The sequence below is a fragment of the Anastrepha ludens genome, chromosome 3, assembly GCF_028408465.1.
Source record: "Anastrepha ludens isolate Willacy chromosome 3, idAnaLude1.1, whole genome shotgun sequence".
Lineage (NCBI taxonomy): Eukaryota > Metazoa > Arthropoda > Insecta > Diptera > Tephritidae > Anastrepha > Anastrepha ludens.
This window is the reverse complement of record NC_071499.1, coordinates 42,062,359-42,081,578: the sequence shown is the minus strand read 5'-3', so window position 1 is coordinate 42,081,578 and position 19,220 is coordinate 42,062,359. Positions and strand designations below refer to the sequence as shown.

The window sequence follows — 19,220 nt, the reverse complement described above, 5'->3', positions numbered from 1 at the left end:
CATTGAAAACTTATTGGCCATAATTTGAATCCCATTCCAACCAGTTTTCCTTTGGCATGCTCCCCATGCTCGCTCGGGAGGTTTAACACAAGAAACTTCTAAAGTCCGCTAGTGGGTAGTATGCGCGCACTCACTGATTCTAACAAAGTTAGGTTCTTCAATAAAATTAACAGCTGCTTTAATTCATTTTTCAATCTAAAATATCAACAGCAAAATATTTGACTGGTGTCCACAAATGCCACCACAAATAAATTCAACGCAAACCCATCAACACATTCAGCTATCAATGCATCACTTCACGCATGCATTCACATGCGTATATGTATGCATGTATGTTTGTATGTATGTATGTTTGTATGTATGTATGCATGTAGAAGCCAACTCGCTATCAACACTTCATATCCAGTCAAGCAGCCAAAGCGATGCTAACAGCTTCGCGTCAATTCACATCATCAGTATTGGCGGCCTAAATTTCGTATGTCAATACGTCAACGGAATATCCCGCAGAAACATACAAAATGCATACCCTCGCATACAGATGCATAAATGTTGATTTTGGTATTTGTTTGTGCTACAATAAATTGTGTTGGCCCGGTTCCACATCTCTCTATCTACATAAAAATGGTTGCATGTGTGCATGTGTATTTATGTACATATGTATGTGTGTAGTATGCATATTACTGTACAAACACAAATAAAAATGCTCAGCTGAGTGAATGGGTGTAAAAGTGTGCAAGAAATAAACTTACAAATTGCATTCAAATGTCTGTGTCAACTGTAGCAACCTGCTGCTGTGCACAGCGTCAGTGTTGTTTGCCTATGTGTGCGTGTGCGCGTGTGTGCGTTATTCATACGCACTGTCCCATTTTTGCTATGCAATTATTCAACGGTAGAATTTAGGTGACTCGCTGGCATAGAAGTGCATGTTAAAGTGGGTGAAAGACAGTTGCTAGTTGTATTGTCTCGTCACTTGCTGCGCAAATTTTTTTGTTGATGTTGATGTTGATGTTGATGGGCTTGTTGTCACAACAAAGGTGTAGTGTAGTAAGTTCCGTTGTTTGTGTGCAGCAGCAGTCAACAATGGCTGGACCGAAAAGCAATTTTTATTTTTTTTTTTTTTTGCAAATTTCTTTATCAATGTTTTATATATATTAGGAACCGGTTTCTCTACTATCTTTTAACACTAAAATTCCCTCTATCATGCCGATAAACACTTCTGCGAGCAGCTATTTATATCATTTAATATTCAAAGATCGAATTAGGGGTTCTTCGAAACTTGTGGGGAGGCTTAAAGTGTAAGTGAAACATAGTAAAGCGCGATTCGTTAAGACGCACAAATAAAAAAGTGCAGTTCTTGCTCACCTGCATTTCCAACCTCAAGCCTTGCACAACCTTGGCGATGGGATGGACCATGAGGAATTTAAAAAATCGTCAAAAATATAATTCACATTTTGCTTCGACAAGAAAATGTGCCATTGGTAGTTCACAGTATTCCCTTCACGATCAGCTGATTTGGAAGCGATCAGTGAGTGCATCGTTTTTCGTTGCAAATAATAGACAGCGAACGCTCTTCTTTAGGTGAGCAGCTGTTTTCCCAGTGTTTATTTTTCTCGAAGTAATTTTATGTCAATAATACGAGTGTTTTCCAATATAAACGCCTGGGTAAGCACCAAAATGTTTTAAATATACTTATGTACGAGGATGGTTCAATCAGTACACGTGTTTGATGACAGAGGGCGTTCCTGAGGGAAGTTGGCATTAGTATCGTGCGCTACCATCCATTAACCCATTTTCTACCGCCGTTGCGTTTTCGCAACAGCAATTTTGAACCTTTGTGGCTACAATAAAAAAAAGATATATCTAAATTGTTATATTTTATATTGTAATTTGGACTTTTGACTTTATAATTATGCTCTAAGATTTTTGGTGTGCGGATTTGTTCCAAATCAAGTATAGAAAGAAGTGTGCAAAATAATAACTTTTTCATAAAACTGTTTGAGAACTAAAAGTAGTTTTTTTTTACGTTTTCTACTTGGTTCTTAAAAATAAGATATGAGATAATAACATTATCATACCAGCTGCTAATGCAGCTGAAGTTTTCTTGCAAAAATAAACTTTTAAAAACAGGTGTTGCGAAAACGTAACGCTGGTTGAAACGACTCATATGACTTCAACGTTTTGATGACATTATTTTTGGCGGGAAAATTGATGTTTATGTCATTTTCATATGGCAATTTGTACCATAAGTGCTATTGTTTTTATTTGTGCAAGTAAAAATACATTTAGAAGTATTTCGTTGAAAGCTTTTATCGTTTTGGTAAGACTAATGTGCTCTTGATATTTTTTGTCAAAATTTTGTACCCTTACTTAATTCTTTATTGAAGAGTAATGGATCGTCGACGTTTTTTAACCGTTGGGGAAATAGAATCCTACATAAAAACTTCGAGCAGTGAGGATGAAGGCGAAGTAGTTTCAGTTAAACGAATGAAAATTGTTAAGCCTATTTCGAAAAAAATAACTTCTGTTGTATATATTCCACCAGCAGATGTTGATGCTGGAAGTGACGAAGAACTTATTGACGATAATGAGATGATAACAGAGGTACCAGCTATGACGGATGTTTGTGGAGAGTTGGAGGTCGAACATGAATCAGATGTGGAAGATTTTGCGTCGCCGCCGTCATGTTTAGTTGGAATACCTGATGATGGACCATCCTGTTCTGCAAAAACAACTAGCTGTGTACAGAAAAAGATTTCGGTACACCAAACTGGAAAAAAACCAAACGAATTGATTTTAAATCAATCAGGTGTGGAATATTTAAAAAGCAATATTGTTGATTCTATAAGTGAGTCTGAATATTTTATTCATAAAATTTTTCTTTCTGGTGGCAAAACACCATTTGAATTGTTTCTGCAGTTCTTCGATGAAGAAATAATGGAAATGCTGGTCGTGAATACAAATATGTATGCTCACCGAAATAATATCGTAGTGGATATTAGCAAACAACAGATATACCGTTTCATCGGAATTTTGATACTAAGTGGTTATCATAAAGTACCTCACGTTGAACATTATTGGAGTACACAGCAAACACTTGGTATACCTATAGTAAAGCAAGCTTTATCACGTAATAACTTCCAGTTGATCAAACGAATATTTCATCTAATGGACAATTATGGCATTGATCCCACAGACAGATTTGCTAAAGTCCACTTATTGATGCACTGAATCGTAAGTACATGCAGTTTGGAGTTTTTGAAACGTTGATAAACAAATGATACCATATTTTCGACATTCGTGCAAAATGTTTATTCGTAACAAACCAATTCGATTTGGTTTCAAGTATTGGGCTCTTTGTTCAGACAGCGGTTATTTATATGCAGTAGCACCATATGGAGGATCGAGTGTACCTTATGACAAGAATGTAGGCTTAGGCGCTTCTGTTGTTCTATCCTTGTTAGAAAACATACGAAATGCAGATAACCATGCCATATATTTTGATAATTTTTTTTCGTCATACTATTTGTTTTGTTTGTTGAGTGAAAAACGTTTCAGAGCAACAGGAACTGTAAGATCAAATCGTCTTAGAGGTGCAGAGAAATTGCTAAACACTGGAAAAAAAACTGAAAAAAACACCAATACGACTACTGCTCCGAGATAAATAATAAATTATTTGTTGCTCGTTGGCAAGATAATGTAGAAGTAACAGTCATTTCTAATTTCAAGTCTGTCGACCCACTAGCTGTCTCACAACGTTGGTGCAAAGCCGAGAAGAAAAAAGTATCTGTTGAACAACCTAGACTTATTCATGAGGGGTAGACCTACATGATAATGCCGTAGCTAACTATCGCGTTGGTATTCGTGGAAAAAAATGGTGGTGGCCGTTATGGAATAATTTAGTCAATAATACCACTGTTAACGCATGGAAAATTCATTGCCTGATTTGTAAGGCAGAAGGAACTCGCCATAAGTCTCAAATTTCTTATAAAACTGAAATTGCAGAATCTTTACTTTTATATTGTGAAGAAGTTTCTGATGAAACATGTGATTCATCAGACATCGAAGAAGCAGAGAGACCAGTCCATTTACCTCGCATAAACGTTCGTGATCATGTCGTATGGAAACCTCCAGGCAAAAAACGTAAAAGATGTTCTATGTGTCACTCACAAACTGTTTATGAATGTAAAAAATGTTATTTGAGATTACATCCAAAATGTTTTGATGAATACCATACAGATTTAGGAAATAAGAAAAAATAATGTTTTTTTTTTAAATATTGCAAAACTATTACATTGTAAACTTAACAAAATACAACTATAAAGAGAATTCAAAAATATACCCAACTACAACTCTGCGTAAGTTAATATATATGTAGGTATTTTTTCTATGAATAAGATCACAGCGTTTCAACCAGCGTTGCGTTTCCGCAACAGTCTGTCCTGGTGCATCCTTTAATACCAACCATACAAAATTTCACGCAATTATCTACACGGAATCTATTACTGGTACAAGATGGGTTAAACAACTGCATAACAAATTTCAGACTGATTGATAGGTTAGTTTGGATTTGGCAACCATTCGAGTAAGATGTGTTTTCGCTAAGAAGGAAAAGAGCAGTATCGTTCGGTAATTCGCTTTTTGTTTTTGGATCGAAAAAATGCGAGGAGATGAAAGAAAAGTTGGATGCTGTCTATGGGGACGCTTCGCCACCTTTGACCACAGTTAGATATTGGTTCAACGAATTTAAATGTGGGCGAATATCCGTTTTTGATGAGGAGCAGCGACTAGGTTGCCCGGCAGTCATGGTTACCGAGAAAATCAGTCAAAAAGTCCACGACATGATTTCCGCTGATCGACAAACGAAATTGAGCGAAGTAACAGAGGCCCTAGGTGTGTCCGCAGGAACAGGCAATTAATAGTTTACATGGTTAGTTGGCGATGAAGAAATTGCTGGTCCGATGGGTGCTGCGTTTGCTCACAAGCATCAACAAGCGGATGCGACTGCTAACTTCGAAGCTATGTTTGGAGCAATTTAAGCGAGACTCGAAGAAATTTTTGCGGATCATCAACAATCAAAACAAAATATTTCTGCGGGGGAATCTGCTCCAAAGAAGGCGGAGACAGTCCCATCGGCTGGAAAGGTTATGGTGATGATTTTTTGGGAAGCGAGCGCGTCATCCTCATGGATTTTGTAGAAAAAGGACAATACTACAGTGAGTTATTAGACTGCTTTCACAAAAAATTAGCGAAAAAGAAGTTGCTGTTTCACCACGAAAACGCACCAGCACATTCATCCGGAGCTGTCGCCGCCAAACTTCATGAATTCCGTAATGAATTGCTGCAGCACCTCCCGTGTTCACCAAAAACTGGCTCCCTGCGAATTTCTTTTGTTCCCTAACGTGAAGAAGTGGCTCGCGGGAAAAAAATTTATTGCAAACTATTAAGTCATCGCCGCGACAGAGACGCATTTTGGAGAGTTTAACAAATCCTATTTTTGGGAGGGTTTGAAAAAATGGCCGGGGCGTTGGGACAAGTGTATCTTTCGAAAAGGGAACTATGTTGAAGAGTAAAAATAAAAGTTTTTGAAAAAATGTGGTCTTCATTTCTAACACGGGTACTTATTGAACTCCCCTCGTAGTGCGTCTAGTAATTATAGTTTTGTAATAACTTTTGACATCATTCATCTTTGGGATATCATTCGAATTGACAAAGCTCTTTACTGGCCATGATTTCCATAAGGCATACTTGAAGCGATTCAATAATAAACTGCTCGAAACGCAGTAAGCGCGTAGAGACCAAGGAAAAAATCTAAGTTGTATAACAATGAGCTTCCATGCCAAAGTGGCCACCATCGAAACTTAACTCACTTAACTCACAGAAATCGCTAGATAACAAAAAAACCAAGTCGCTTAAGAGTTGTGCACATTAAGAGTTCCCAAAACATTTTTTTTTCTGGTGTTAGCCGCTAAATTTGTTCTATGGCCAAACAAATTTCGCACCTATATTATTTTCTATTTTTTTTATTAATCCTTACCTGTGCCACCAAAGTGTCGAAAATTACCATTAAATTCCTATGCAATTTTCCGTAAATTTGGTACTAATATTATTATTATTATTATTATTTACTCTTCATAAATATCCAAAAAAATTGACCAAACTTAAAAATCACGAGATATTTTTTATTTTTATTTGAAAAGTTTGTTTTTTACATTTTTGTGTATTTTATAAAATATAGAAAAATATTTTTTCTGAAATAAAGGAGAGGCGCACGGATAAATAATAAATAAAATAAAATAAGTTCAGGGTTGCCAATACTCGACGGACCCATCTGACAACCCTGTATCTTTTGACAGGGACGTCAGATCGCTTAATGACATATCGCGTTGGAAGCGTCAGTCCAGTCCAAGCAGATTTTTACCGTGGAACAGTACACGCCACGCGAACGCTCCCAAATTGTTGAAATTTATATTCAACAAAAGAAGTCAATTGTGAAAACTCAACGTACGTATACAAAATTAAATAATGTGAAAAGTGCGCCTTCTAAGAACACCATTAAACGTTTGTACGAAAGGTTTTCGACTGGTGATGCTCTGTCTAATCCAAAGAGGCCAAATCAAAACCGATCAAGGCATCGCCAAGAACATCCCAAAATCGCCGTTCTCAGCAGTTGGGCATTGCTCGGACCACTTTACAACGAATTATCCGCATTGATTTGCATTTATTCCCGTAAAAGATTCAATTGACGCAAAGATTGTTGCCTGCGGACAAACCTCGTCGATTGGAATGGGCCCAAAGAGTCATCGAAATCCGTCGGGTCCGTCGAATATGGGCAACCCTGTAAATAAGCATCTCATTTTTTTGCCCATTGAAATTTAGGCGTAGTATCGAGAAAAACAAATTTTTTTGGCCATCGTAATATTCATGTATGTATGCACTCAGTACGTAACATATTTGTTATTAAATTCTGACACTCCAATCCATACATACATTTATAGTATAGTTAAATGTGCCGAAGGCTCTTTTTTGCTTTTCATTTTTAGTTTTTTTTTTGCTGTTTCCAGCTTTTTGATGTATCCACTTTATTGCCAATGGAAAAGAAATATTGACAGGCACAACATTGTCGCCTACACATCTCCTTCGTGTCCCTTGTAAAGTGCGCATATGTAGATATGTATGTCAATTGTTGGCTCTGTTGCATTGCACTTGTTTGCCATCTGCACATTGTTTGTGTGCTGTGTGCCCGCTTGCTTGTATGGCTGACAGTTGCAGTAAAGTTGTTTTTGCTTCAAACCTGCACTGCTCGACTGCCAATGAAACTATGCATCATCGGCTAAGGTCTCGTTTATGTTTAACTTATATACACACACACACACACACACACACACACACACACAAGATCATACATAAATATTTAGGCTGACACTAATTTCATTTGCCGCTTTCCATTGTTTTATTGTTATTATTTTATTGTTATTATTTTATTTTGCCTTCTCTTTTGCGACAAGGTCATTGCGGCTTTTTTTAGAGTGAATGTGAAAGTGTTTTTATTTTATGAGAACACTTAGGCTTTGGATATTTGTTGTTGTATACTGAATACAGTGCTTGTGTTCTTTTTGTTGCACCATACGAATTCTTAATATTTCTTTTTGTATGCGCACCTTGACATCATTATTTCGCTTATTGTGATTTGTTTGCTTTTGAGAGAAATCTTGGACAAATGTTTCTATATACTGTTTTTGCTTTGACTTTGTAATATAGAAATTTATTGTCAGTTAAAGCATGTGATTATTAATAAATATTTAATGCTAAAATAAAACTTATTTTTATTTATTCTCCTGGCGACGATTGCTTTGCTGTCTTACCATTTATCTCGTGGGACACTCCAACATTTCCTAAAATGCAAGCAGATTTCAGGAAGCGAAGTTGGATAGACTCGGCAAAGGTGGAGTAAGCAGTTGGTAATACAATTATCTCAAATATGTGAAAGATTCTTTGTGTGTTTGTAGATTACATACCCGTACGGCGTTCAACCGATTTCGCTGGAATTTTAGCAATATATGTGGGAAGGGTTGCGAGTACCTGCTAGGAAGCAATGTGGTCGAGATATTCTCAAAAACTGTACATTTTGTTCATATCTATATACGAGGGGTGCCTTTTATATTTCGGGATTTGGCAACTCTGGTGTTGCAATTTGGCAACTGATAGCTGTATCGCAAAGTTTGACATTTTTTGGCTTTTACGTACTCAGAACGTTTTGAAATACCAGCGCTATTTGTGTTGTTTACAGTAACTTAAAAGATTCATCTCGGTCCAAAAATGGAATTAAATCGTGAACATTTTCGTGCGATTATTTTTTACAACTTTCGACGTGGATTAACTCAGCAACATTGCATGGATGAACTTAATTCATTTTTTGGCGAAGAAGCTCCATCAAGGAACAGTGTTTATCGATGGTATGGTGAATTCAATCGTGGTCGTAGTTCACTCCAAGACGAATTTCGTGAAAGTCGTCCAAAATCAGTTGTTGTTCCGAAAACCATTGATGCTGTGCGCGAACTGATATTGCAAGATCGTCATGTGACCTATCGTGAGATTGAGACAATTTTAGGCATTAGTGGGACCAGCATACATTCAATATTGCATAAACATTTGACTGTCAAAAAAATTTGTTCGCGTTGGATCCCACACAATTTGTCAATCGCTCAAAAAAAGGCTCGTGTCGATTGGTCAAAGGAAATGCTCAAAAAATACGATCGCGGGGCTTCAAAACACGTCTATGACATCGCGACAGGTGATGAATGATGGACTTACGCGTATGAGCCCGAAAGTAAACAGCAGTCGACTGTATGGGTGTTTCAAGATGAGCCAAATCCAACAAAAGTTGTTCGCGCACGAAGCACTTCCAAGCAAATGGTCGCCTGTTTTTTCGGAAAAACTGGACATGTCGCAACCGTACCACTAGAACAACGCAGAACAGTAAATTCTGAGTGGTACACAACCATTTGTTTGCCTGTTGTCTTCCAAGAAATTAGGAAAACCAATCGCCAAAGACGGATCACTCTTCACCAGGACAATGCGAGCTCTCACACATCAGCTCAAACAACTGCATTTTTGAGCACCCAAAACATCGAATTAATGGGTCATCTGCCGTATAGTCCTGACTTGGCACCGAATGACTTCTTTTTATTCCCGTACGTAAAAAACAAACTGAGAGGTCAACGTTTTTCGACAAATGAAGAAGCGGTTGCGGCATTCAGAATGCATGTTTTGGAGGTACCTCATTCAGAGTGGCAAAAGTGCTTCGACAATTGGTTCAAACGCATGCAAAAGTGTATAGATCTTCATGGAGAATATTTTGAAAAACAATAAAGTGATTTTCGATGATTAAAATTTGTTTTTGTTCTCTAATCCCGACATATAAAAGGCACCCCTCGTATAAAAAATTGTGCCTGAGCGATTAATTCTGCGGCTAGCACAAGCTTTTCTAGCATTAGATTGGAGAAGTCACACGGAAGAGAGTCACAATGACTGAAAACTCGATTGGTATCAAACGGCTCGGTGAAATCCTTTCCAATTCTGACGGTGCTGCTTTTATTGAGCAGCCGTATTGGTTTAGCACGGATACCAAATTCAAACATTACGGCATATAGACAACTCGTTTTCTTACTGTCGCATGCAGCTTTAAAAGGCGGTGAGTGTCAATTCTCCGTTTTTCCGGCGATCTGCTGACTTTCATCCTGAGTGTGCTTAAATTATGGGGGAAACACTCAATACTCAAATCTGCTAAATAGTGACAGCTGCGCATACCACAGAGAATTTGAAGATCCCTATACCCCAATCGTTGACGACGGGACTCTCGTTCTGTTACCTGACCATGACGAGGCGAAAATAGCGATAAAGCGGCTTAAGAACAATAAAGCCGCGAGAACCGGTTGACTGCCGGCTGAGCTATTCAAACATGGCGGCGAGGAGCTGGTAAGGTGCATGCATCAGCTTCTATGCAAAATATGGTCGGTTGAAAGAATGCCTGCCGATTGGAATTTAAGTGTTGCTCTGCCAAATCCTTAAGAAAGGTGATTCTGCAATCTGTGCAAATTATCGCGGGATTTGTCTCCTAAAAAATATCGTGTATAAGTTCCTAGTGAACGTATTTTGTGAAAGACTGAAACCCATCATCAACTAACTAATTGGACCTAATCAGTGTGGCTTTAGAAATGAAAAATCCACCCTCGAGCAGATATCGGATGCAAGCACCAACAATAAATTGTGAAGCTCGGTCCCCGCATGTAATCAGCCATTCATTTTCGGTAATACTTGGTGCATTACCTGCATCATTTGGGCATTTATGAAAATACCAGCAGTTTAATGTAACACAAAAATTCCGGTTATGCATTCAGTGACACTTTTTAGTTGCTTGTTTTTGACCACACACTAACACAAATGTGGGCTCCAAAGGTTTTTGTCTGTCTGCGAGCACACTCTCCTGATATTTACTCTTGTGCTTATGAGTGGGTATATGCACACACACACACACATGTACAAAACTATGAATGCTTACATGTGAAAATATTCTAAGAGCCACATATTGCAATGGCACACCAACAGCGTCGCAGCTCATAAATCCGAGTACATACGAATGCATGCCGGCATAACAAAACACTTGTATCGTAGAGCACTGGCATCGCCTCATACACGCATATGTGCATACATATGTCAATCAATCAGTAATTCAACTTCAGCTGTGACGTGCAGTCGCTTGATGACATTACAAAATGATGCCATTAAAACATTATAAGTTCTGAGAGCACCGAAACTAACAAAAAAATTTAAATATAGAAAAATACAATAGAAAAACACAAAAAGAGAACATGGAAAAGGCGAGATGCATACAGCTGCACTTGAATGCCATGGCTGCAACTCAAAAAACGCTTAGTTGTTGGAATTACTAAAATATATTGGTTTTTATGCACACCAGCCGGTGAAATCTGCTAGTTTTGAGCTACTCTGCTACCAGCTGGCAGCTGAAGTAGTTCGTCTTCTAACTTTTTTCAATGCAAGTAACTGCTATTTTTAACATGACGATGTTCTACCAATAATCAGCTGTCGAGCTACAGGGTTTGATTGAAAAGTAATGAGGATTATTTTTTTTAAGCAGTTTTATTAAACTTTTTGGCTTATACAACTAATATTCTTCAAAATAGGACCCTTGAGCGTCAATACACTGCTGGTAGCGGTCCTTCCACTGCTGGATGGAGTTGAAACGCCTCCCCTTCAGCAGGGAACAAGAAGAAGTCCGCAGGGGACAGGTCTAGGCTGTAGGGGGGTGGGGAAGCACCGGAACCCCCATCTTGGCCAATTCAGAGGTGCAGAGGAAGGCGGTGTGCGCCGGCGCATTGTCGTGATGAAGGGTCCAATTGTTGACGAGGTCGGGCCGAACCTGGGCGACGCGGTTTTTCAGTCGAAGGAGCACTTCTTTGTAAAATGCTTCCTGGAGGTACAAACTCCTTGTGGACGATGCCTCCAGAGTCGAAAAAGATGATCAGCATGGTTTTGACCTTGGATTTCGACGTCCTCCCGGCCTTCCTTGAACGACTTGTGCCACCGTTTTACCTGGGCACTGGGCAAAGATTGGACCCCGTAAGCCTCCCATGATTAGCCTCGGTACTCGTTTTGTTTAGCTTTACCCAAATTTGATCGAGTCACGTTGCTCCAACGATCGCTGCATTTTCGCCACTGCCAAATCCTAACACACTTTTAAAACAGCTTTCACGCGCGGAGCGATGTTGACTGCACCGCTGTTGCCAGCGAATTGGGACCGGTTTCTAGTGGAAGGTCCAACGATCATTTTCCCCCACCAGCCGATTCGGTTGATCGCTTGGCAGACGCTCCGCGCGGGAAGGCTCATTACTTTTCAATCAAACCCTGTATGTCTGTACTTTGTTGTCATACCTCGTGAATACGACATGACGGCGTATCATCTCTACCTAGATTTCAAAGAAGCTTACGACAGCAGCTGGTTTTGCTCTTTCCGAGTGGCAAAAAATATGGGCTTAGAAATAAATGTAGCTAAAGTTAAGGCGCTTTGCTCAACTTCTTGGGCCTATGTCAGACGCTATGTGGGTCAAATACCCTCAAAATCGGTGATCATGGTTTTAAATTAGTGAAGTGAATTGAAGTACCTAAGACTAAAAATTATTCACGAAAATAAAATTTCTGCAAGGATAGCTCATAGAATACTTGTGGCCAACCGCTCTTAATTTGTTTTGTGCAATCACCTAAATAGCCACTTTTTTAGACAGCAGAACGAATATTTCTCTGTACCGCCCCATTATTATTCCAACTTCGCTATACGGCAGTGAAACCTGATGACTCATAGATGCGTATAAACCGATGCTGCCGACCTTTGAGGGGAGAGTTCAGGGAAACATCTGTGGTGTGATATGCGATAAAGGTGAATGGCGAAAACGCTGCAATAATGAACTCGAAATACTGTGCGTGCACTCGTCTGTAATAACTACAATAAAATCGACATACTGAGATGGGCAGGTCGCATATTACGAGCTAATACCGATTGCCCACCCCACCAGACCAGAATAAGGGCTCGCCCGCCGCTCAGATGGATTGACGATGCAAATGGAGAGGCGCAGGCTTGTGGGAATTCGGGCATGGAGGACTTAGGCACGAAACCGAGACAATCGGAGGCATATGCTACGGCAGACGAAGACTCGACCAGGATTTTCCATCCTACAAATGTATTATGATGTTTTCTTTTTTGTCATTTTAGAGAAACACCCATCTAAATATTTAAGAGGCCCCGGTGGTCTAGAATTTTCAAGAAATCTATTTTATTTTTGATATTTCGAGAGCATAAGCTTTTAAGAATATACTTTCAAATTTTTGGAAGGATATTTCCAGTATTTTCGATTTTACAGCCGTTTTAACAGGTAGAGTTAGATTCGTCACGTGGCGGCATCAATGGTCGCATTATCCACTCTCAAAACCTTAAACTCAATTATCTCAAAACGACTTTTTTTGTCCTGGTGTTGTCACAAAAAAAAGCTACTCAACCGAGTCGTCTGAAATTTAAATATGTTGTTCACAACATCAATGACAATGGCCCGTACTAGAATCATTTTAGTATTTCAATTTTTTCGTATTTTTTTTATTAAAAAACTGCAAAACCCCCGATTTTAGAGTGTCAAATTCTAAACCGCGCCATTTTTTTTATTCTACAATCGTTGTCCCGCTACAGCTACAGTCATACTTATTAATATTTTTTGTTTTTTTGTTTTTGTGGACAACACCGTCCTGGTCGAATTTTTCGGGCGGGTCAACTTCAGCGCCATTTTTGTATGTAAAAGAAGTTAAATAATAGGACTATGAATAAGTTCGTGCGGTTTTACAACAGATGGCGTAACTTGATTATTATTCCATCGATCCACATTTCCAAACATTCATTGGAGAGCTACTGTCGTAAGGCACAAACGTCAGTATAAGTTTTTTATTTGAAGCGTAAACAACAATATTTTTACCACACTTGAAAATGTCGAATTTCGTGCCAAATAATGTGTTTTTGCGGGGAATTCTTCTTCATTATTTTAATATGAAGAAAAAAGCAGCCGAAAGTCATCGTATCTTGGTGGAAGTTTATGGTGAGCATGCTCTATCTGAGCGAACGTGCCAGAAGTGGTTTGCACGCTTTAAAAGTGGTGATTTTGGCTTGGAAGACGAAGAACGCGAGGGTGCGCCGCCAAAGTTCATGGATACCGAATTGGAGGAATTGCTCGATCAAGATCCGGCTCAAACGCAAGAAGAGGTTGCAAAAACTTTGGGAGTTGATCAATCAACCATTTCCAAACGTTTAAAAGCCATGGGAATGATCCGAAAGGTAGGCCATTGGGTGCCGTATGAATTGAAGCCAAGAGACGTTGAACGCCGTTTTATGGCATGCGAACAACTGCTTCAACGGCACAAAAGAAAGGGTTTTTTGCATCGAATTGTGACTGGCGATGAAAAGTGGGTCCATTACGACAATCCAAAACGTCGGGCAACGTATGGATACCCTGGCCATGCTTCAACATCGACGTCGGCGCAGAATATTCATGGCCTGAAGGTTATGCTGTGTATCTGGTGGGACCAGCTGGGTGTTGTGTATTATGAGCTACTGAAACCGAATGAAACGATTACGGGGGATGTCTACCGACGACAATTGATGCGTTTGAGCCGAGCACTGCGAGAAAAACGGCCGCAATACGCCGATAGACACGACAAAGTTATTTTGCAACATGACAATGCTCGGCCACATGTTGCACAAGTGGTCAAAACATACTTAGAAACGCTCAAATGGGATGTCCTACCCCACCCGCCGTATAGTCCAGACCTTGCGCCATCCGATTACTATCTCTTCCGATCGATGCAACATGGCCTGGCTGACCAGCACTTCCGTAATTACGATGAAGTCAAAAAATGGATCGATTCGTGGATTGCGGCAAAACCGACCGAATTTTTCACAAAGGGAATCCGTGAATTGCCAGAAAGATGGGAAAAAGTAGAAGTAAGCGATGGACAATATTTAGAATATTAAATTTGTAACCATTTTACGTCAATAAAGTTTCAAATTTCGAAAAAACCGCTTGAACTTATTCATAGTCCTATTAAAAAATCTAAAAAATTTAAATATCGTTTTTCATTTTTTATTGTGAACAAAAATTCGTGAAAATACCCTAAATTTTCGAATTCTAGAACCCTTAACACTGAATAAATATCGCAATTAGAAATTTTTAATTTTGCAAAATTTGTTAAAAAATTTTTCTATTTAAATTTTTTTAATTTTTTCTCAAATTTGTTTTCTGTTTACTTCTGATTATACTGATTTTCAGAAAAATTTACAACAAAAAAATTCCTGAAAATACCCTAAATTTTCTAACTCTAGACCGCCGGGACTCCTTAACACTGAATAAATATCGCAATTAGAAAATTTGTCTCCAATTTGTTTCGAAACTTTTCTTCGAATTTTTTTTTTATTGTTTGCAAATTTTTTTTCGAATTTTCTTTTTCAAAAAATATTTTTTAAAATTTTTTTCAAAATTTTTTGCAAAATTTGTTTAAACATTTTTTTTATTTTAGTTTTTCCCCAACTATTTTTCAGTTGACTTCTGATTATACTCAAAAGAGTTTTCAGAAAAATTTAATATAAAAGCGAATTGGCTCCAAAATTTTTTTCGAATTTTCTTTTAAAAAAATTTCTTTTTTTGTTTTTTCAAAATTTTTTGCAAAATTCGTTTAAATTTTTTTTTTTATTTTTAATTTTTTCCCAACTTTTTTTCAGTTTACTTCTGATTATACTCAAACGAATTTTCAGAAAAATTTGATTCGAATTTTTTTTTTCATTTTTATATGTAAAAGAAGTTAAAAAAAATTTCCATATCATTTTTCATATTTTTTACTGCAAAAAAATTCCTGAAAATACCCTACATTTTCGAACTCTAGACCACCGGGACTCCTTAACACTGAATAAATATCGAAAGTAGAAAATTTTTTTCCGATTTGTTTCAAAATTTGTCTTCGAATTTTTTTAGTTTTTTGCAAATTTTTTTAGAATTTGCTTTTTGAAAAAAAATTTTTTTATTGAATTTGTTATTTGCTGTTTCAAGATTTTTTGCAAAATTTGTTTAAACATTTTTTTAGTGTAATTTTTTCCCAACTTTTTTCAGTTTACTTCTGATTATACTCAAACGAATTTTCAGAAAAATTGAATAAATATCGAAACTAGAAAATTTTTTTCCAATTTGTTTCGAAACTTTTCTCCGATTTTTTTTAATTTTTGGCAAATTTTTTTTTCGAATTAAAAAAAAATTTTTTTTTTTGGATTTCTTTTTGATTTTTTTTATTTTTTTGCAGTTTTTTTCAAATTTTACTTTCCCAACTATTTTTCAGTTTACTTCTGGTAATACTCAAATGAATTTTCAGAAACATTTGTTTCAAATTTTTTTTTTTATTTTAATTTTTTTCAGCTTACTTCTATTATTCTCAAACAAATTTTCAGGTTTACTTGGCATGAAATCGGTCACAGATAAACACTTTCAGTCCGATTTGAGACAAAACTATCTCAAATTTACAATGAGTTTAAAAAGAAAACAAAAATTTATGAACTAACGTTTGATAAATATTTTGTTCTGCTTTAAAATATAATTTCACCTTTAAAGGAAAAATATTTCAAATTTTTAATAGGACTATGAATAAGTTCGTGCGGTTTTTTTTCGAAATTTGAAACTTTATTGACGTAAAATGGTTACAAATTTAATATTCAAAATATTGTCCATCGCTTACTACTACTTTTTCCCATCTTTCTGGCAATTCACGGATTCCCTTTGTGAAAAATTCGGTCGGTTTTGCCGCAATCCACGAATCGATCCATTTTTTGACTTCATCGTAATTACGGAAGTGCTGGTCAGCCAGGCCATGTTGCATCGATCGGAAGAGATAGTAATCGGATGGCGCAAGGTCTGGACTATACGGCGGGTGGGGTAGGACATCCCATTTGAGCGTTTCTAAGTATGTTTTGACCACTTGTGCAACATGTGGCCGAGCATTGTCATGTTGCAAAATAACTTTGTCGTGTCTATCGGCGTATTGCGGCCGTTTTTCTCGCAGTGCTCGGCTCAAACGCATCAATTGTCGTCGGTAGACATCCCCCGTAATCGTTTCATTCGGTTTCAGTAGCTCATAATACACAACACCCAGCTGGTCCCACCAGATACACAGCATAACCTTCAGGCCATGAATATTCTGCGCCGACGTCGATGTTGAAGCATGGCCAGGGTATCCATAGGTTGCCCGACGTTTTGGATTGTCGTAATGGACCCACTTTTCATCGCCAGTCACAATTCGATGCAAAAAACCCTTTCTTTTGTGCCGTTGAAGCAGTTGTTCGCATGCCATAAAACGGCGTTCAACGTCTCTTGGCTTCAATTCATACGGCACCCAATGGCCTACCTTTCGGATCATTCCCATGGCTTTTAAACGTTTGGAAATGGTTGATTGATCAACTCCCAAAATTTTTGCAACCTCTTCTTGCGTTTGAGCCGGATCTTGATCGAGCAATTCCTCCAATTCGGTATCCATGAACTTTGGCGGCGCACCCTCGCGTTCTTCGTCTTCCAAGCCAAAATCACCACTTTTAAAGCGTGCAAACCACTTCTGGCACGTTCGCTCAGATAGAGCATGCTCACCATAAACTTCCACCAAGATACGATGACTTTCGGCTGCTTTTTTCTTCATATTAAAATAATGAAGAAGAATTCCCCGCAAAAACACATTATTTGGCACGTAATTCGACATTTTCAAGTGTGGTAAAAATATTGTTGTTTACGCTTCAAATAAAAAACTTATACTGACGTTTGTGCCTTACGACAGTAGCTCTCCAATGAATGTTTGGAAATGTGGATCGATGGAATAATAATCAAGTTACGCCATCTGTTGTAAAACCGCACGAACTTATTCATAGTCCTATTATTTTTTTCTAAAATTGAAATGTGTAATCAACTTGAATATGAATAACCATAACAACAACAGCAAAAAAACAACAAACATAATAAAATATTATCTGTTTTATCTGCACTTCGAATTTTGTCGTTTTTCAACTGGTACAATTCGAAATATTCTCGAACTAGTCTGGCTTCTTCCATCAAATACCACTTCACGAAGGAGAAAGTGTTTACTGAGTAGTTTGGTTTTGCACTGTAGGGCACTTGCGAGCATGTAAATATGTTCGTCGTTAAACTACACACACACATACATTATGTGTGCATGCGCGTGTGGATTTTTCCTGTCAGCGAGTGCATATCATTTTTATAAAATCAAATTTTTTATATAATATCAAATGCAGTTGCTGAGAGCATTACTGCGTTGGGAGCATTTGTGAATGCAGAAGGGGAAATAATTTGTTAACTTTTTAGCATTTGCGAAAAGTTTCAAGCTGTGTGACATTACATGTTATTCAAATCATTTTGCAGACTCTAAAAAAGTGTGAAAAACTTTTCGATTTTTTTTTGTTTCTTGTGGTATAGTAAACACTATTTTTTATGCATATTTGCATGTGATTATATGCTGGAATAAATCAAATCTTTATATATACGAGATGTACAGCATGCAGGTAAAAATTCAGAAACATTAGAAAGTAAAGGAGTTTTTACGGGCTGTTCGATTTCTGAATTGTCAATCAGCCATTTTATACCTCATTGGACCTTTGGCAAAGGTTATTTTGCGGGGTTTGCTACTCTTCATAAGAGCTTGGAGGAAGCATACTTAGGGATGATATCAGGTATTAATGCACAAAGGCTTCATGAATTTTTTCATATACAATAACATAACATGAAATCTAGATTTTGGTCTCAGTGGCATAACAGAAAAATTCGCGGCAGCTAAGTTGCCTAGACAAGGGACTTGTGAGGTAGTTTCTCCGCGAAATGAGAGGACTACGTGTTATCTGCTGCTGGTAGAGCGGACTTCACGTAAACTCAGCGAGTGCCGGGCAAGTACACAAACTTGTAAAGTTACAAAATCATTCTGCTCATGTGTGGACCGTGGACACTCGAGGGGTTGTCTAAGCCTAACAGAGTAACAACTCTCAAATTTTGTGAATGCACTCAGAGGACACTGCCCGCCAGGTATGCATGCTTCGAGTCCTTTTGGCGTGAGCTGTGTGCAATCATCTCAGCACCTTCTCCATAATTATCCTTCTTCGAGGAGCATTTATCATTTCTTATATATCCATGGCTGCTGATATAGCACCTGATGAACTTCATCAGCAGCATCAAGCGGTTAACATAACCGTAACTCAGTCATCCCTCGGTGAGCTTACCCAAAAACACAAAACAAAACTAAGACAAAAAAAACTAAAACAAAATTTAAGTAAAAATTAAAAAAAAAATTTAGAAAATTGAAAAAAAAAAAAACAAATTAAAAAAAAGTTTTAAAATTTTTATTCAGAACTAGCTGTACTCGGCACGCGTTGCTACGCCAACAACTAAAATAAGTTTAAGAAAAATAACTTGAAAGAAAAGTCAGTACACAAATATTCAATTAATTCTAAATTCATTTTATTGATTTTGTTTATTTCGAAACAATTGTGGCATTACGAAGTTTAGTTTAAATTCGATGTTTATTGAAGTGCTGTGGGATACCCAATATTTCTGGTTTTTTCTTGATTTTCTTGACTG

General features: G+C 37.6%; 1 protein-coding gene across 1 annotated transcript; it reads left to right on the top strand.

Annotated features, from left to right (window-relative positions):
- The first annotated feature begins 2,388 nt into the window (after nucleotides 1-2,388).
- Nucleotides 2,389-3,228, top strand: LOC128857464 (piggyBac transposable element-derived protein 3-like). Its single transcript, XM_054093219.1, has one exon. The coding sequence runs from the start codon at nucleotides 2,389-2,391 to the stop codon at nucleotides 3,226-3,228; it is 840 nt and encodes a 279-aa protein (XP_053949194.1).
- Nucleotides 3,229-19,220: the final 15,992 nt, after the last annotated feature.

Bases quoted from the DNA above. Each gene is read 5' to 3' on its own strand.
- LOC128857464 (XM_054093219.1), top strand. From the start codon at position 2,389: ATGGATCGTCGACGTTTTTTAACCGTTGGGGAAATAGAATCCTACATA.